Source organism: Pseudonaja textilis, chromosome 1 (genome assembly GCF_049901715.1).
Source record: "Pseudonaja textilis isolate UNSWEBS1 chromosome 1, rPseTex1.2, whole genome shotgun sequence".
In the NCBI taxonomy this organism is placed as follows: Eukaryota; Metazoa; Chordata; class Lepidosauria; order Squamata; family Elapidae; genus Pseudonaja; species Pseudonaja textilis.
This window is the reverse complement of record NC_141990.1, coordinates 171,261,897-171,281,645: the sequence shown is the minus strand read 5'-3', so window position 1 is coordinate 171,281,645 and position 19,749 is coordinate 171,261,897. Positions and strand designations below refer to the sequence as shown.

Below are 19,749 nucleotides of genomic sequence, written 5' to 3'. Positions count from 1 at the left end.
TCCCGCTTTGCGAGATTACTATCCCGTAAGGAGCTCGCCAAACTGCTTCTGCCACCCGTTAGCTTTGGAACTACGATTCCCATCGTGCAACAGTGGGGCGGGAACAGCTCCTTTCATTCCTCCTCCCCCTTTGGACCACCCCCCCATGCAAATATGAATCGCAGAGCACTATGGAGCTCGTAGTCCCTTAGGTGAGAGGCGCTCTTGCTGTTCTCCGCCGGTTTGGACTTCTTCGCAGTTCTAGAGGGCGGGACCTGAAGTTTGAGGGGCCTGAGGACCATCGTCGGTCGCTGTGTCTTTAAAAAAGAGCTGGCGGAGTGAGGGCGGCTCTCGGTCTGCTTCGCCATACTGGGGGCCTTTGCCCCCCACTTGTGCCTCCGACGGTTTTCGCCGCTGCTCAGTGTAGAAGCGGATAAGTAAAGTACACGCGACCCGGATCAACCTAAACTTCTCGGGGGTGATTCTGGACTGGAGGAACCCCAACGAGGCGCGATGGAGCAGAGTTCCTGGTAACTTTTAGGAAGGTAACACGCACGCACGCGAGTTAAAGTCGGGTGTGAAGGAGAAAAGTCGGTGGGAAGAAACGAGCGTTCATGTGGAATATAGAGGCGGGACGCCCAAAGTCAATTTTCTGCGCAGTTCCTGTAAGAGGGAAAAGATGAAAACTTCCCTAGTTGCTTATTATTCCGGCTGAATTAGTTTTGACTCAGTTGGATGATTAAAGTTGTTGCGACAGAACTTTGGAGATGGAGTCTCGCAATGTTTATGTTGCTTCTTCTCCAGGAGAAAGGGCTGCCTATGCAAGCAAGCATCAAATACTTAAGGGCTTTGAGTGGATTTTGAAGGTTCTACGTTCATAGTCCTTACTGGAAGGTTAGCGCTAGTATTAACGTTAAGATGCCTAGCATGACATATCCCTGATCCTATATGCAGCTTGATTGCAAGTATTTTTATCATACAGTAATTCACCTGGCTGCATTTAGCCCAACATATAGTTAAAACGTTTAAGCAGGACTGATAGTTTATCTTTGTGTTATGGAATCCTGCATCTTCCTAATCAGTTTCCACTGATTTGAATATTGATCTTAAGTATCTAGCTTACTTCTGCTGCATTCCTTCATCCCTATTTTCTGTTTGTAGTTTGTATTTGTAATGAATTTTTATTTCTGGGGATGGTCAGTTGTTTATGATTAATTTTCCCATGGTCTTCTTTTGTTGTACTTGTGTTTTGGTCTGTGACCACAAATAAAGTATTATTATTATTTGGAGGGAGGGTATCTGTCAGTGTTTGTTAAAGTTAGAATCTTTTGATGGCTATAATTCCTGACTATTGCTTTTGTTAGCTAAGTTGGATGATGTAGTACAGACTGAGAAAAACTTGTAAAATTAACATTTTCATCTTTAAGGCATAAATATTTCATTTCTTCTGTTCAGTCATGTCTGATTCTCAGACTAGTCCCTGCAGTTTTGTTTGCAAGATTTTTTGGAAGTAGTTTACCATTGCCTTTTTCCTAGGTTTGAGTGAAAATGATAGCCCAAAGTCACCTAAGGCAGATCTCCTGATTTCTAGCCTGATGCCTTAACCATTTCACCAAGCTGGCTCTCAAGGCATATGTACACAACTCTTTTTTAATGGAAGAATCTGTGATCTTACAAAGGGGACAATATGGATAAGTTGTAGTCAAAAAGCATGTCGAGATTAAAAACCATGCTTTCTAATACCCTCTCAATTTTTTATACATTGATGGTTTCCAACTACCAGTATTCATTTACTCCCATCTTAGCTAATATTAAAACAATAACTTACACAAAATCTTTGGCATTTGAGATGATGACTTTGGCATATGTGTGCAAACTGAGTTTAAAATCTTTCATAATTTTAAAGTCTTAGCATACTCTTATGGTTGTTTAAAGGGAAACCCATTAAAAGAACTGCAGGTCTCTTTGAGAAGAATATTACTGTGTTGTTTGTGATGAAAATAAGTCAACTGATGTAAAAAAAAATACAAAATGATTTTCCTAGAATTCATTTCTGGACATGTTTTATAAAATATGTGTCTAGAAAGAAATAATACATTTTTTTAAAAAAAGGGTTACTCAAATAATATGTTTGCATGACATGTTAATTTGATGTGAAATCATGAATATAGAGTAATTCATTCAGTATGTCAAATCACAACCAATTATACTTCATTTGTTAAGGTTGACAGAGCGTTACATTTTAATAAAAAGAAATGTAATACCAGATCATTATCAGCACTAGAATTAGAAGGGGTGGTGACCAGCTCTCTTGGTGGTGTTAATTTCCCTCTCCCAAAATGTACTTATTTCCAGTTTCTGTCTCATATTCAAAAGTAGCAGAAGAAAGAAACCTTTCCCAATTTAGTTCAGACAAGTGGTGCTATGGTTAAGTTTTGTAAACATTATAAATTATGGGTACCAATTGTGGTTAAGTCACATGGACTGATTTCAGAAATATGATAGATCAATCTTAATACAGATCATGTAAAGAAATCAAAACCCAATATTCTTCGTTTATGTCAATATCCTGAAAAGTTTTCTGATATATAATAATGCTTGAATATGATTTCAAATATTTTTGATGAATTGTGCTAGGGACCATTAATTTTATCCAGAGCACTATATGTTAGAGGGTTTCTGTGGAGGTTTATAGTCGAAGAGGAAAAGAGACATCTTTGGTTGATACCTGGATGTTGAATGTACTGTAATATTTAATATCTTAATGTTCTATTTCAGAGTAAATGGATTAGCATGATATTTTCCATGAACTAAAACAGTTCCATGTCTTGTTTGGTAAGCACATATTTGTTTTAATTTTTGAAATCTAGCAGGTGTTACTACACACACATATTGTATTGTGTATATTATATTATATTATATTATATTATATTATATTATATTATTATATTATATTATATTATATTATATTATATTATATTATATTATATTATATTATATTATTATATGCATGTTGAAAATAGAATAAAATTATTTTGTCCATTTATGGAGCTTTGCAGAAAGAGAGTTATAATTCTGGTTCATTTTCCAGAGTGAAAGCTTTTAAATAGAATGTTCTTTGAACTGTAAAATATAGCCCAAAATCGTGGTTTAATGCCTCTTCTTACATCTTAATATACATTAAAATTTATAATATATCTTAATATAATATTCAAGTTCAGACTCCACAAGCAAGTTGATATCCCCAACTCAAGATTATAGGGATAAAATTAAGAATTGGAAGAGCCAATTTTTACAGGGTCATAAAAAGGGGTTACTTGGATGACTAAGTCTAGCATCTGTCTTATTTATGTAGGTTTGATTTCAGACAACTATACTGTACTTAAGTTTTGAAAAAGTGAATTTAATCATGATTTTTCAGAACGGACTCTTAGATGTCCCTAAACCCACCGAGATGACCACATTTCTTACTGTGTACAGTATCGGCATTAATTAAGTATTACTATGAACTGAGGTTGCAGTTTCATATCATGACAGATGAGTATAGATTGGTGAGTTACATTTTAAAGGCTTTATTTCTATACTTTCAAATATTTTTGTAGGACTGTTCCTGTATTCTACGGACACGAGTTGAATCCATTAGAGTAGAAAAGCAATTGGAAAGCATCAGTAGTCAAGACTTGGTAAGAGAAAAGTCACCTTCCCTTAGCAGAACCAGTATTATGTTTCCTATCACAATCATGTTTTATACCAGTGGTTCCCAAAGTGGGCAGTACTGCCCATTGGGGGGTGGGGGGTGGGATGCTTTAGGGGGTTGCTAAGAGGCAAGGGGGGTGCTAAGAGGCAAGGGGGGGTGCTAAGAGGCAAGGGGGGGTGCTAAGAGGCGGCAGGAGGGCGCTCGAGGTGGACCCCTCTCAGGGCGCAATTCAGGGGTGGGATTTTGCAGGTAGCTTGGCCGAACTCCTGCCCCTGGGAGTCAAAGCACTGAAGCGCAAGTGGCACCGGAAACTTTGGCTGGGCTCTCAAGAGATGAGAGTGACTCTGGCTGCTTCTCTCCGCTAACAGGTGGCCACAATATCTGCAAACTGTCAAGCGCTCCTCAAGAGAAATGATTTTGCAGATAGCTTGGCCATACTCCTGTGCAAAGGGGAGCACAACGTTGTTGCACCTCGCTAACACAGGGGGTGGAGGGAGTTGGCTCATCCCTGAAGCGCCAGAATTGCTCCAGAAGCGCAGCCCCGAGGACGCTACTTTGCCTGTACCTGTCACCAAAGAGCGGCAGCCAGAGAAACACTCCATTCACAGGCTGGAGGCAGCGCTGGAAGGAAATAGGCGGCACCCAAAGGGGCTTCCACAAAGGGGGAAGAAAACTCTCCTTCTGCTGCTGCCGCTGCTTTTGTCCCTCTCATAAACCCTGCCAGCTCCAGGGTATCCTGTTTGCAGTCCCGCCCAAGGATGCGCCCCCTGCCCCCCATTACGTTTCTATCGGGATCAACCAAACCCAGCTTCTGGAGTCCTTTGGGGCACCAGGTGTAAAACCGCATCCAGCCGGCCGGCCACTCTTTTGTCTGAAGGGGAGATTCCTGGTTGCTTGTGTTGCCATGTTTTTTTCTCCCATGGGCAGTGGAGGAATCAAGAGTTTCATGTATTTGTGGTGTGGGTCCCTGTCACAAAATCGGAGTCTTTTGGCAAGGCTCTTGTATTTTATGTTACTGGCCCATTGCAGGCTGATAAATATAATAGTTGGGGTAGAGAGAGGTTGTTGAGAGAAAGAGAAATTGTAATATAATGGTAAAGTAGTCCATTTTATTATATTGGTTGGAGAGTGGCTTCTGATAATCAAGAAATGCAAAACAGTAAGTGTTTTCCCCTCCTAATCAAGGTGACAGTATTTAATACCTGGGGCAATAAGCGGTAGAAATTCAACAATACAGAATGAACCATTTTACGTGACACCTCACTGTTGATACTTAGAGACAATTTTGCCTGTTAGCGGAAAGAAGCAGCCGGAGTCACTCTCATCTCTTGAGAGCCTGGCTAAAGTTTCCTGTGCCACCGTCAGTCAAAATTCATATTAGTGGTCCACAGGATTTAAAATTATGAGTTTGGTGGTCCCTGAGGTCCAAAAGGTTGGCAACCCTTGGATTAGGCCACACCTTCCTGGGCAGAAAATAGGTAGATAGGTTAAGGAAGGGATAGAGAGAGAAAAAGAAAGAGAGAGAGAAAGAGGGAATGAGAGAAAGAGAGAGGGAAAGAGAGAAGGAAGAGACAAGAAAGAAAAAGAGAAAAGGAAAAGAGAAAGGAAGAAAAAGGATAGACAAAGAAAGAGGACCGGATGGAAGGAAGGGACAGAAAGAAAGAGAAAGAAAGAAAGAAAAAAGAAGGAGGGAGGAGAAAGTGAGTGAGATATCTAGTCCAACCACCTGCTCCAGCAGGGTTAGAAGGGGGAGAGAGAGAGAGAGAGAGAGAGTGTGTGTGTGTGTGCGTGCGCGTGTAAATGGCTGTCAAAACTCCCAAAACAGGGCAAGTAGCTCTGGGGAGGTCAGTCATAAATTAGAACATCTACTAAGCAACCGGCCATTTAATGAGGATGACTTATATTTGGTTTGCCAGTCACATGGCCACCTGGCCACACCCATCCAGTCACATGACCACTAAGCCATGCCCACAAATTAGGCCATACCCACAGAACCAGTTGGTAAGAAATTTGAATCCCACCCCTGGGTGGGGGGCACTGATGGTGAGTTTGTAGCACCAAGGGGCAGTGGACTGACAAAGTTTGGGAACCACAGTTTTATACTGTAATAAAATGTATACTGCCTATTTTCTGTTCATTTTCAGCGATATATGACAAAATATTACTTTCTCCATTTTTGCAAGGAATTGCCTATTTTATTGTAAAAAAAAGGAGCAGATGCTTTAAGAATGTGTGAAGCCATTAAACATCTATCCAGTGCAGCTGTATAAATTAATTCAGAGGCTCTCATTCTGATCCCTTTTGCTGAATACAGATTAGTTGGTCCTTGCTTAACAATAGTAATCAGGACCGGAATTTCCATTGCTAAGCAATTTTATAACGTGACATCATGTGACCACATCACTTGGCAATCCTGACGGTCCCCATTGCTGTTCTTAAGTGAGAATTGCAGGCCATTATGAAAAGACCTCCTTGCAACTTGCTGCTGGCTTCCAAAAACCTAAATCACTGGGGAACCCAGCAGGAAGATGCAAGTCCAAGGCGATTCGCAAGCAGACTGTCAGGCAGGTAAGTCGCTGTTGCCAGGTGGAAGAGGATGTGTGGGTGATAGCAGCAGCATACTCAAATAATTTGGGGCCTGGGATTGGTTGTTACAGGATGGGGAAGACTTACTCGAGTGACTTGTGACCTTTTCTCCTGACTTCCCCATTGATTTTGCTTGTGGGAAGCCAGCAGGGAAGGTCATAAATAGTGATCTCATGACTGCTGGGCACTGCAACAACACTGCAAGTGCAAGCAGGTTGCTAGATTTCAATCCTATGACTGTGTGGATGGTATGACCGCTATAACTTTGAGAACCAGTTGTAAATGCCACGTATTTAGCACCGTTGCAACTTCAAACAATCACTGAATGAGTGGTATGTGAGAACTATCTGTATATATTAGAGAATTGGAATTAATACATTTTTGGTCTTCTAGAGTATATAGTAGCACTTTAGATAGGATATATTTGTTAGTATTTTGGTTTTAATGCACTTACATTATATAATATTTTGAGTGAAAATGAATGCCTGGCTTTTTCATGGATTAATTGATGGAGAGAAAGGTGTACCTTAATCTGATCTAGGGTTCTTTAGAAATTAAATACATTGAACTCAACACAAAAATCACACCCCAATTAAAGAAGTTATTGCCATCAAAAACCAGGCAAAATTAAAAACTAGTTGGTGCTTTTGGAATGATAACATAGACAGGAATGTTGGGAGATTTTCAAAATTTATGTGAAATGACACCATTTTAAACAATAAAACTTAATAGATATTTTTGCTATTCAGACAGATGAACTTGCTGTATGTTGGGGACAATCAACTCAAAGAAATGAACAGATACCATTGTCCTCTGATGTATCACACTATGATCTCCAGGTGGAGATAGGTAATTGTTTTGTGATGGAAAGACGTTCCTATTTTGTCTTAAGTGAGAGATCTTTAGTCTTTACTTGAACCGAAGACATGGACTAGAAATTTTATCCTTTGCCATATCCTACCTGAAATATATATTAGTTCTATCTTTATTAATATTTGCTTGTATTTTACAACCTATTTCCATTTAACTTGTCTTGCCTTTGATTTAGTAAGTCTTTATATTGGTCTTTTTTAAATTTATGGTAGCTTCGTAGTATAAGGATATTATCAAATTGTGCATGAATAATTGTTTTTCAGTTGCAATATCTATCACTTCTTTTTTAACCAGAAGAAAATACATGTTTGCATTCTTCTCTGTTGCCTCAGATCCTACATCAGTGAATAAGATGGGAATGCTGTCTGTTCATGATGGTATTACACAAGCATCTTTGTATGTAACTAGCACATGGTGCTGGTAATTGGTGTGAGGATATTTATTATGCAAATGAGCTGCTTAAGATTTATTTTAAATGAACTTCAACTGGTAATCCCTATTAAAATACCAGTTTCAATTCTTATTTCATTTTTTGTACACTATTGACTTAAACATTTAACATGCTATACCAATATTCATTGATCTGTTCTGAATATTTTGTAAATTTGTAAATTGATAGTCTATCATTTGATAGACACCAGAGCATAATACAGGTTGTCCTTGGTTAAGAACAGCTTTGTTCAGTGACCATTGGTGCTTGAAAAAGTGGATTTTTGATTGGCCCTCAAACTTATGCCCATCATAGTATCTCCACAGTCACATGATCACAGTTTGGGTGCTTCACAATTGGCTTGCATTTATAACATCCCATGAGCTTCAAAGCTGGTTTCTGGGAAGCAGACTCAATGGGAAAGCCAGCAGTAAGTTGCAATTTGCATTCACATGACACTGTGTTTAATTACTGGGGATGATTCACTTAACAATTGCAGTGGAATTAACATAGTAACTCTTATGTGAAGTTTCACTTAATGACTATTGCTTAGCAACAGTTGCCAGTCCCAATTATGATAATTAAATGAGGACTACCTGTAATCCTCTTTTTAAAACAAAAAAAAATGTTTCAACTAGGAAATAGCTTTCAGAATCAGATTGTTGTCTTCTAGTTCAAGTCAGATATTTATGCTTGTTTTGAAAGGTGTCCTTTTTCACAATTGTCATAAGAATATTTTATTTATTTATATATCATCCATGATTATTTTATAAATTAATTTGAATGTTAAGTGGTATATGCCTGTTTCTTTGTAGGAAAAGGATGCAACAACTTAACTTCAATCTACCTCGCCCGTCATATCCCAACAGGAACACTAGTGGCTGTAAGAATTACAGATCTGGAAAGATGTTCTGAAGAACTCTTAAAAGCTTTACAAGTAAACATAATTTTAAATTTGATATATAATGCTTGCAAGGTTATATAAGCTCTATGTAAGGTGATATATAATATCCCCATATTTGTAGTAATTCTAGATATGCAAAGAAATTCGGAAATATGCTCACGCAGAATTAGTTATAGCTTCTCAGGTAATTTCAGTTTTATATTTCTGACATTATAATGAGCCATCTATTTTTTTTTTCTGATTCAGGGATTGTTTTCAGAACATGAGTGCCTTATGATGAGCTAGGCTAAGAAGAAAGCTAACTGGGTGACCATGGGCCAGTCACTCTCAGCCCTAAGAATCAGGCAAGACTAAACCACTTTCAAAAAACCTTGCCAAGAAACGTCAGGGACTAGTCCAGGCAGTCATCAGGAGTCAACCGACTTGAAGGCACACATGGCTAAATGGCTAAAACAGTATGGAGTATTTCCCATCTTTTAGATTATTAAAACATTTATTTATTTCTCTAGAATGAGGTGATATTATCCCACTTTTTCCGACATCCACATATCTTGACTTTTTGGGCAGTGTTTACTGCTGGAAGATGGCTTTGGGTTATTTCTCCTTTTATGGCTTACAGTAAGTAACTCTGTTTACAAAAATATATCCTTATTTATTAAATTCCTTCTGCCCATACAGAGCAATTCAGCTTATTGGTACCTAGTTTGTGGAATAGTTATACTTCCAAGTGAGATAATTACTTAAAGAGGACTATTGGGAGTATTTTTTAAAACAGAGAATTGCTTCAGTTGTGGGCTTTAGAGGACAGTGCTAATTTGATCATGTACATCTGTAATTTTTATCTAGGAGCTCCTGAGCTTTTTTTGAAACATTGCAAAAGATCAATTAATTTGATCATTCTAATTATGGTAGAAAATATCTGGGCCAGCCCTGACCTTCCTATATTTATAAGGATATTATGAGGAGTTACTACTAAACCTTGGACTCTTTTTTTTTTTTTAGATTCAGCCAGTTGTCTCTTGAGGACTTACTTCCCTGAAGGCATGAGTGAAGCTTTGATAGGAAATATCCTCTTTGGTGCAATTAGTGGATTGAACTATATGCATCAACATGGTTATATTCACAGGTAATATGAAAGAACTTCATTGGAATCCATCCAATGATTTCAGCTGAAGCTTAAAAAGTTATGTGATTATTTTATTTTATTTCTTTCTTTTAGTAGCATTCTCTGATTAAGATGTATATTGTTACCAAGTATAACAATTTATATTTTCATTTCTCATTCTCAGATGGAATTCCAAAATGCTTTAATATATATTAAACTTCCACAAATATTCCAATTATTTTAATATATTGTGTTGAGTATATTAAAATATGAATCTTGAATTGCTTAGTCCATGGAATTTTCTGATGAGACGCATGAGCTCATTGAGTTCCTTCCCTTGGCCTCTAATTGTTAACTCTTAAATTTTAAAAAATATTTGAAGTTTCTAAATATATTTTGAAGAAATGGTACAACAAAAGATAGGACAAAAGGAAAACTTGAGCCATCTGTAAGAGCAATAGCCATAGCACGTAGACTTATGTACTGTTTCACAGTCCTTTACAGCCCTCTAAGCTATTTACAGAGTTGGAGTATAGCTAAATGATCTCTTTGAATTGTACAGTTGTTTACAGTGAAGTAATTTGGACGTGTTAAAATATGTAACTTCTGCTTTATAAGGTCTTACATTACCTTACATTATAGAGTTCTTCTAGTAGGTACCCTCAGATGTAAAATGAATATGTTGAGAAGCGAGATCCCTATATGTGGAAAACAAATGTACAAATCAAAAGCATATAATACAATTCTTATAGCCTTATTAAAATTAGTACTCATGAAATACTGTTTAAACTTGCATTTTTTTAAAAAAGGGAGGATCACCAAACTCATTTTGCTATCAAATATTTAGACTCAAAATCTGATTTGCGGGGGGAGGGAAGAGAATTAGGAAAAAATGTGAAAAAATGGGTCACATTAAATTGGAACAATTCCCTTATGTTGCACTGACCAAGGGATAACTCATTTCACATTGTGGGCTTTTTAAAAATCTTCCTCAGTCCTAGAAACATTGAGGGCTATAAGCTGGCTACCATACAGTAACTCACGAACCTTTTCTATTTCACTCTAGCCTAGCCCACAGAGGAAACCATCTAGTCTCTCTCCATTTTCTCTCTATGCATGTAACTGTAAGTTGAATCTTTGGGTGTTTAGTTAGGAAGGCTTTGTGGGATGAATTCAGCCCCAAGCCACTTTATAACCCCAGGCTTACAGAGAACTAGAATGAGAAAGAGTTGGTACCTTCTTGGGCTGAGGCCTATTTAATGGATCATTTGAAATTGTCACTTCAAAACAAGGCATCTTTTATATTGTGAGCATTTTTTTCTAGATATATCTTCACAGACTGAAATCTGCTATTTATTAATCAAGAGTAATTCTTAACTAAATTCAAGAATAACAAGAACATAAGCAGTATGCCCCAATTCTCTTTCTGATGCAATAAAGAACAGTATAACCTTTAAGCTATCAAAAATATTATAGCTATTGAAAAGAAACAAACCAACGTATGTGATATATCGGAATCTTAATATGTATTTAATAGGATAGTCTTTCTAGCAAGACAATTGGGTTTTATTAATTTGTTTGTTTGCATTTCAGAAGTATTAAAGCTAGCCACATATTGATTTCAGGGGATGGCCTAGTTTATTTGTCGGGCTTAAATCACCTCTATAGTTTAGTCAACAGTGGACAACAGTTAAAAGCTGTGTATGACTTCCCCCAGTTCAGTACATCTATGCTTCCTTGGCTGAGTCCTGAACTACTAAGGCAGGTCAGTATATATTAGATTGCATTGTCAATGTGCTTTTCTGCTATATATACTGCCTCAGAAATTCATTAAGTATTCTGCACCCTAAAAATAATCTTAATTACGTTATTTACATTCTTTATAATTTTTTAAACAGTAGCATTTAATGTTTTATCTAAAACTATGTATGCACTATGAATTTTGATGCACTACAGATATATTGTGATTCCAAGATGTATATTCCATATTGTTTAGAATGGTATCTCTGAATCCGTATATTCCCATGTATCGCTGAAAATTAGGAAGCCTATTGTTATATGTACATAGTAAAATAGTTGTTTTTAATTCCTCTATTTCTGTTGACAAATATATTTTTAGCATTTATTTCCAGCAGAATTTAATTTCCAGTATTCTGGAAAACAAATAAATTTATTGTAGTAATTGAGATGGTCATAAAACCCTTAACATAGTTAAGCACTATCATCATCATATTAAGATTCTTCTATCCAAAGACTTAAAATATATTTCCATTATTTCTTTTTCCTTTTCATCATATATATGGAAGAAATTTCCATTTAAAATAGGTGCTTTCCATAGGATCTGTGTATATTCATTTATACGTTTTAAATACCTAATATAAGATCCATATATATTGTATGGGCACAATCATGTACACACACATCTAAATGTAAAATACTCTGTCTGAATCAATTCACTTCTGGATGAAATCCTTCACTGAAAGTTTTACATTGCAATATAGTATATCAGTCCAGTTATGGATCAATATTTTACTTCTCTATATATAATTGTATTATTAAGAGATATTTTAAAATGTTTTCCTATTTATGGAAATACTTCATTTTCATTTTCCTAATTGTAGCCCAACACACATTGTCAACATTTGTTCCAGATTTGGGAGAAAGACTATTACTTGGAAAGACCAAATGAAACCAAAAAAATATTAAAAAGTTATGATATTTATGTAGTTACTTACCAAGCACATCTAAATTAAAGTAACCAAAATATCTTTACAATCCCCAAGGCACGTCACAATTTTGGAGCATTGCTAATGATCGGAAACTGAATGTTGAAAAATTTGACACTCCCTTTCTGTGTTAAGAATTCTTTTTTAAAAAATTAATTTTCAATTGTTTTATTTGATTCATCTTGAGAAAGCAGTATAAAACTAATTTTATTTCTTTATATCTAGAATGTAAAGTATTCAAAAACACAGTTTTTCCATCTGTATTGATATCAAATATTTTGATGGAAATACAAGAACAAATACATGAATATTTTTAATTAAAATGGCTTTAATGATAATTTGATTTATTGTGATACTGATATAGTTTACATCTGAAATCATGAATTTCTTGAACACAGCAAAGATAACTTTTGTGAAGTTGTATGTCATTGATATTTAAAATAGTTGAATAGTGTACAGCCTAATTGTATACTGTTTTATTTAAGTTAGACTAACTTATTCTATATGTACAAATAATAGAATTGTACAGGACATGTTTAAATATTTCTCATCCATTTCCTATATGCATTGACAACCTTTGAACAATTGAATTTGCCTGATAAGTGTTTTCTTCTATAGGATACGCATGGATATAATGTGAAATCTGATATCTATAGTGTGGGCATTACAGCTTGTGAACTAGCTAATGGGCATGTACCTTTTCAGGAAATGCCTCGCACACAGGTAAAGCACAAAATCCCTAGATTAGGTTCTTAAGAACCAATTGAATAACTGTTACTGTCAAGAGCATAAGACAGTGATGGCTAACTTTTTTAGCACTGAGTGCCCAAAGCATGTGAGCACAAACCTCCAAAATGCAATGTGCGTGTGTCCCCCACACATGCGCCCCCCCACATGTGCACGCATCCCCACATATTCCCCCTGCTCCCATGCATGCGCCCCTGCACATGCGTGCTCCCCCACTTGCACCCCCTGCATGCGCAGTAGAGACCCGAAGACCAGCTGGCCAATGGGAGGCACAGGCGCATGCCCGGCAGAGCTGAGCTGGGGCGACAGCTCGCATGCCCACAGAGAGGGCTCTGTGTGCCACTTCTGGCATGCGTGCCATAGGTTCGCCATTACAGGCATAAGACATCTCTTAATTTTGAAATTTTAAGTCCCTAAAGTTTCAGTTCTCTCTTAAGAAATTTAATTCTGAGTAAATTTGGTTTGGTTGTAATTATTTCTCATTTAAGTTGACTGTTTACTTGGTTCATGCAAAGACGAGTCCATTAAGCATTGCTCTTGAGCATTTGTTAAACTGCCCTTCCTTGGCAGCAAAGTAGTTGGTCATCTACCAATGGAATACCAGTGGAACAGTCTGCCTTCAGAAGTTGTGGGTGCTTCATGACTGGAGGTCTAAGAAGAGACTGGGCATCCCCTGGTCTGAAATGGTATAGGGTCTGCTGCTTGAGCAGGGGGTTCAACTAGAAGACCTCCAAGGCCCCGTCTATTCTGACTGACTTGAGTTTAATTCCCAATGAATGCTAAATTGTAGGAAAGGACAAAGCGGCATGTTTTATAACTTTCTGATAAATACTTTTGCAAAACCTTATTATTTAATGCAGCCACAATGTACTATTTTTATGTAAACTAAGACATTGGACATTTTGCATTCATTTAGTCATGGTATTTCTCTGCCACTGTTGCAAAATGACTCCAATATTTTCTGTCTCTTTCTATCAGATGCTGCTGCAAAAACTTAAAGGTCCATCTTACTGTCCTTGGGCTGTAAACACTTCTTCATGTGGAGAATCTAGGATAAAAAATTCTCAGTCGGGAATTGATTCTGGAATTGGGGAAAGCATGACACGCGCGATGACAAGTGAGAGACTACAGACTCCATCTAAAACTTTCTCTCCTGCTTTCCATAATTTGATAGAATTGTGTTTGCATCAGGACCCAGAACAAAGGTAATGCTTTAAAATAATGTGCAAATTTGAGTTTAATTATTTTAAACTGAAATTAGAGCTGTTTTGAAAGCCTAATTTATATATGAATATCATACAGTATTACCAAATTTTAATTGTCAACAGGACATCCATGATTATCCATAATTATCAGATGACCCATAGTATCTCCAGATGGCAACCTAATAATAATAATAATATAATAATAATAATAATAATAATAATATAACATTTAAAACAAGAATTTAACATGTCTGAAATTTCATGAAATTATCAATTTTTGAAATATTTTACTATTCTCATGTAAGTGCTCAGATATTTTAAAAGTCATTTTTACATATGTAGTCTCAGGTTGTTCTTTATGCTAAGATTGCTGAGCCCTTAAGGAGTAATGTATGAAAAAAAATATGAGTAGATGATTTAACCTACATCTTTCATTCTCCATGCTGAGAGGAATTAATGAGAGCTGGAAAAAATAGATGAACATTTAGAGAGGAACATTTTTTTCTACCCATGACATATGTAGCACCTTAAGTATTTTAAACTATCTTTATTGAGACAGTAATATTTATGTTTTAGTATGTACTGCTGTGTCATTTAAAAGGTGTTGATAAAACTATTCATTTTTAATTAGTGTTACAAATTTGAAACTTCATATTTAAAGACCTTGAAAAATATATTTGTAGTATTTTATTTTTAAACTATTAATCATTGTAGCAAAGATATGTGGGTGGAATAATTAAAATGGGGAAAATACTGATTCTTCTTTCAATCAACTGATTTTGTAAAAATTGTGAGAGGGGAAGTAATTACCAGCTGTTTTGCAAAAGTTAAAAATCTGTTTTTTCCTTCTGGGATATAGGCCATCAGCAAGAGGCCTTCTGTCACATGCTTTTTTCAAGCAGGTGAGTTTTGTTAGATATGCTAGCTGCATAAAATCACTAAGGCTTTGGGTCTAGAAAACAGGTCAGGTGCTGGAAGCTGCAACATCTTTGACTTGAACAGGAGATATTGGTTTGGAGCAGTTTGAGTTTAATATAAAAAGTTATACACTGGTGAAATAACGTATTATGCCAAGTGTGATTTGTGTAATAGGCGGTGTCCACTTGTAAGTCCTGTTTAAAATTAAGGTGTTGGCTTTCTGATTTTGATTGGTGATTTTGATTGGTTATAGAATTGCAATTTAGAGTCTGCAACTTATTTGTTCCAGCTCTTAGTTTTATTTTAAAGAATCATATCCGTGGTAGTTATACTTATATTTGCTTGCCTTGCCCCATCCGCAGAACTGAGAAAGCTGTTGGCATAAACACAGCTATTCTATAGAACCAGCAATGCTTCTTTCTTTTGAAACACATACTGTAGTTAGGTACAGAGGTGGGTTTGGACCAGGTTGGCCCAACCAGATGTTAAATTTATATCTGGTTCGCCGAACCGGTAGCTAAACCGTCTGGCCCTGCCTACCTCACCTCTCTCCTCCCATGAGTCTCCATATAGCTCATTTTGGATGCAGGTAAGTGCAAGATCTGTGAGGAGGCTCTGGGAGAGCAAAAAACTAGCCTTCTGGAAGTCCAGAAACAGGCCTCTTTTTTTGGCTTCTGGAGGGTCTCTGGACCCAGGGGGAGGGCATTTTTGCCCTCCCAGAGGCCCGAGGGAAGCTTCCGGACCCTGGGGAAGGTGAAAAATGGCCTTCCCAGGTCCGGAAAGAGGTCTGTTTCTGGCTTCTGAGCCTCTGGACCCCGGAGGAGGTCGTTTTCCCCCTCCAAGAGGCCCAAGGGAAGCCTCCAGATCCTGGGGGAAGGTAAAAAAACAGCTGTCCCAGACGTTTCAAGTAGGCCATGCCCACCATGGCCATGCCCACTCAACAACCAGGCAGTGAACCGGTTGCTGGGATTTTTGAATCCCACCCCTTGTTGGGATTATACAGAATGTTAATGACAAGTATGCCTATTTTATAAAATATGTTTACGTTGGAATTCCACTACCATAAAATGATTCTTCATTACAAATATGCAATTATTCTGGGAAAGGGGAAAGGAGAGGGCTTATAGCCTAATTCTGGACATACACAATATTACTATATTGCTAATTATAAAAACGCAAGCACCACGGATAATATTCAGTATCACAAGAGCTCAACTGTGATTGTGCAACATAGTATTTAAATTCCTTTTTCTTGCCTAGTCCCCACCCCATCCCCATTATGTATGGGGTCATTCACATATCTACCGTTAGGATGTTACTCCATACATTTTGTTCAACATAAGAGTTTCCTTTTCACCTCAACCTTTGTTAGCAATTAAGGACAATATAGTTTGCATATATTCTGCAGCATGGATTTTTTGTATCTTTTTGCATAAATGAATTATAATTAATATTCTGTCTTTCACTCCAGGGATCAAGGTAGCCTATGCAACACTCTTACCTCTTTTTCATTAAATACAATTATTTACATTCAGGGAAAGGGAGTAAGCATAAATGTTGGCTAAAGCAGTGATTCTTAAATTATTTGATCCAGTTACTGATTTTTCTTGCCTTAAATGTCATTACCTTCACAAAAAATGCCATACTCCATGGTTTTACACAAGAATCTTGGCAGTGGCAGCCCAAGATTCATCCTTGATTCAAAAAAAGTAATTATAAATTTCCTTATTGAGGATATATGCAAATTATCCCCCAGTTTAAGAACCACTGAATTAAAGAATGGCCATTAAAGAATGGCCATTCTTTAATTGAATTTATTTGAATTTATAATGAAATTGCTATCTTTAATAGGGCCTATTGAACGACCTATCTGTAAGAAGCCCTTGATTTTCATAGTCTTTATTAGGAATCACTGTTTCTATGAGCTTAGTTATTAGCAATAACATTTGGGCAACAAGAACTTGAATTATATTTCCATAAACCTCTGAGAAGGTATTCATAATTGTTTTAACAGATGTGTAATGTAAAGTCATTATTCTAATGTCTGCCTTCTCAATTTTCAGGTGAAAGAAGAAACAAAGGGTTCATTACTTTCACTCTTGCCTCCTACCATCCAACATAGTCAGTCACAAATACCAATGGTGCATTCAGCTGCTATCTGGAATAAATCTGAATGTAGGTTGCCAAATGAGAAAAAGATATACTGGGAATTTTAGGAATACTAAGACCACATACAGGTGGTCCTTAATTTAAAACCATTCATTCAATGACCATTCAAAATTACAACAGAACTGAAAAAAATGACTTATGGTCCTTGCACTTACAATTGTTGCATCCGCCTCCTGGTCATGTGATTGCCATTTGTGACCTTCCCAATGAGCTTCTGACAAACAAAGTCACTGGGGGAAGCCAGATAACTATAGTTGTTCATTTAACAACCATAGCAAAAAAAAAAGGTCATTAAATTGGGCATTTGACTTAACAACTGCCTTGCTTAGCAGTGAAAATTCTGGTCCTAATTGTGGTCAAGGATTCCTATATTCTTTGGAAGATAATGTGATTTACCTGCTGCTTTTGTTCAAATAAAGTTTTTGTTTTGGTATACTTGAAAATGCTAAAGGTTTATACAGATGATATTTTACAGAGGTTTTTTTTTCAAAGTGGTATTATGAGAATCTACTAACTGAATTGCAGAAATAGCTATACAATTCTTTATACTTTTTTATATCTGAACTGTAATAGTAAAACTTTGCTTGCAGTGGCATATGCTATTACAGTACTTACATGCTATTACTACCTTTCCAATATTACTCTGAAATATTGTTTCCATTCTCTATTTAATACATTGTGTTAATCATCTCTTTATCATCAAGTTTATATCAACTATATAGCTTCTTTAAAATATAGTGTCTTTTCCTACTTGCAAAAGTATCAATGTGGAAATCTCTGAGACTGCTAGATATCTACTACATAATTTTCGGTGGTTGTTGAAGTAGCCAACACTGTAACTTGAAAAAAAAAGCTGTTTTTAACAGAACATATGTTTTTGAGAAATCAAATTAAGGAAAAAATAATTTGCCAAATAAAAGCTTGAAATTACTTGACTATATACTTAAGAATATTGCTTAATTTTCATAGTTTTAATTGTGGTCTGCTGTTTAGGAAATATATTCATCCTTTGAATAAGTAGCCAAAATTTGAACCAAAATTTGTAGGACTAATATAAAAGAGATCTCTACTATTTAGGCAAAGTGACTATTAGCACACTATGACAAACTATATTGTGGAAGGCTTTGAGTTGTGTTCAGTGGTGTCATTCCACTGAAATACAAGCATCTATCAATGGATTGTGATTCATAGCCCATTTCCTTTCCAGTTCTTAGTTGCAGGGTCAGTGAAAGAAAGAGAGGCCTGGTTAATATTACTTATAGCTGTGATGGCGAACCTATGGCACATGTGCCAGAGGTGGCACACAGAGCCCTCTCTGCAGGAATGCAATCTGTCTCCTCAGCTCAGCTCCGCTACGCATGTATGTGTGCCTCCCACCGGTCAGCTGGTCTTTGGGTCTCTGCTGTCCGTGCGGGGGTAGTGGAGTGCAAGTGGCACGGGGCGCATGTGTGGTGGGCACGGGGGTAGGGTGCATGTGTGGGGAATGCGTGCACATTCGTGGGGTGGGGAGCGTGCATGGGAGACGCACGTGCATTGCACTTTGGGGGTTTGTGCATGCTTTGGGCACTCAGTACTGAAAAGCTTAGCCGTCACTGACTTAGCCGTTACTGGCTCAGACATTTGGTGGGGGAAAGGTAACTTCTAATTCATCATTTTGTCTTCGTAGCTTTTCTTTTCTAGAGAAGTTCAGTCCTAATTACAATATAAAGGAATGGGGGGAAAGGCTGCTTTCTGTGAATAGTACTGTGAATAATTGAATAAAGTAAAACTAAATTCTTATTACCTGTACAGCATACTTTTGGAGATTAATATTATTTTATTAATGATTTTTCAATCATGTACATTCTATTTACTCGTGTAAAAATAGAAATTAGTTTTACGTGTACAACCTTATTTAGCATCGCAGTTGACCTTTTAACTAGGAAACTACTGAAGGAAAATTATGTATTGTCAACCTAATTCTGACAAATTTAATTGTAATAAAATATTATTTAACAAAGATTATTTGAGTGAATGGCACGTTATTTCATGCTCATCAATAGGAGAATATACAATACCTAGCACTGTAATTTGGAAGCCCTATTGTGCTTCTGGAGAAAACTGCTGTATTTGTCAGGGAGTTCTAAAACAAAGAATACATATAGAATTTAGTGAAAAAAATTACCAATGTTTTGCTCTATCAAGAAATGTTTATCTTTGTGAGGAATAATCATGATAATTTGTACCATAAGGATACTTTGAAACTTTGAACTTTATGCTAAATCATGTATTTTGTATGGGTGGTCCTTGATTTATGACTAGTCACTTAGCAATTGTTTGCAGTTACAAGAATGCCTGCAAAGCTGCTTACAATCCAATTTTGAAGTTATGGTACAACTCACACACACCCATATATCCACAGACTCATGTG

General features: G+C 36.8%; 1 protein-coding gene across 5 annotated transcripts; it reads left to right on the top strand.

The window, feature by feature from the left end:
• The first annotated feature begins 7 nt into the window (after positions 1 to 7).
• Positions 8 to 19,338, top strand: STRADB (STE20 related adaptor beta). 5 transcript variants are annotated; one of them, XM_087919694.1, is made up of 12 exons: positions 8 to 509; positions 2,758 to 2,814; positions 3,582 to 3,662; positions 7,012 to 7,111; positions 8,381 to 8,502; positions 8,979 to 9,087; positions 9,472 to 9,595; positions 11,168 to 11,339; positions 12,919 to 13,023; positions 14,026 to 14,252; positions 15,112 to 15,154; positions 17,234 to 19,338. In XM_087919694.1, the coding sequence occupies exons 2-12, from the start codon at positions 2,803 to 2,805 to the stop codon at positions 17,384 to 17,386; spliced, it is 1,248 nt and encodes a 415-aa protein (XP_087775820.1). In that variant the 5' UTR covers positions 8 to 509; positions 2,758 to 2,802; the 3' UTR covers positions 17,387 to 19,338. The 5 variants fall into 5 exon arrangements, with proteins under 5 accessions (XP_087775820.1, XP_026552568.1, XP_026552569.1 ...); XM_026696783.2 differs by having other exon boundaries at positions 8 to 524; XM_026696784.2 differs by having other exon boundaries at positions 8 to 644.
• The last annotated feature ends 411 nt before the right edge of the window (positions 19,339 to 19,749 follow it).

What these genes read in the sequence shown, in the direction of transcription:
- STRADB (XM_087919694.1), top strand. An exon ending in AACTCTTAAAAGCTTTACAA is followed by an intron (nt 8,503 to 8,978) that starts GTAAACATAATT and finishes TTATTTCTCTAG; the next exon opens with AATGAGGTGATATTATCCCA. An exon ending in CAACATGGTTATATTCACAG is followed by an intron (nt 9,596 to 11,167) that starts GTAATATGAAAG and finishes TTTGCATTTCAG; the next exon opens with AAGTATTAAAGCTAGCCACA.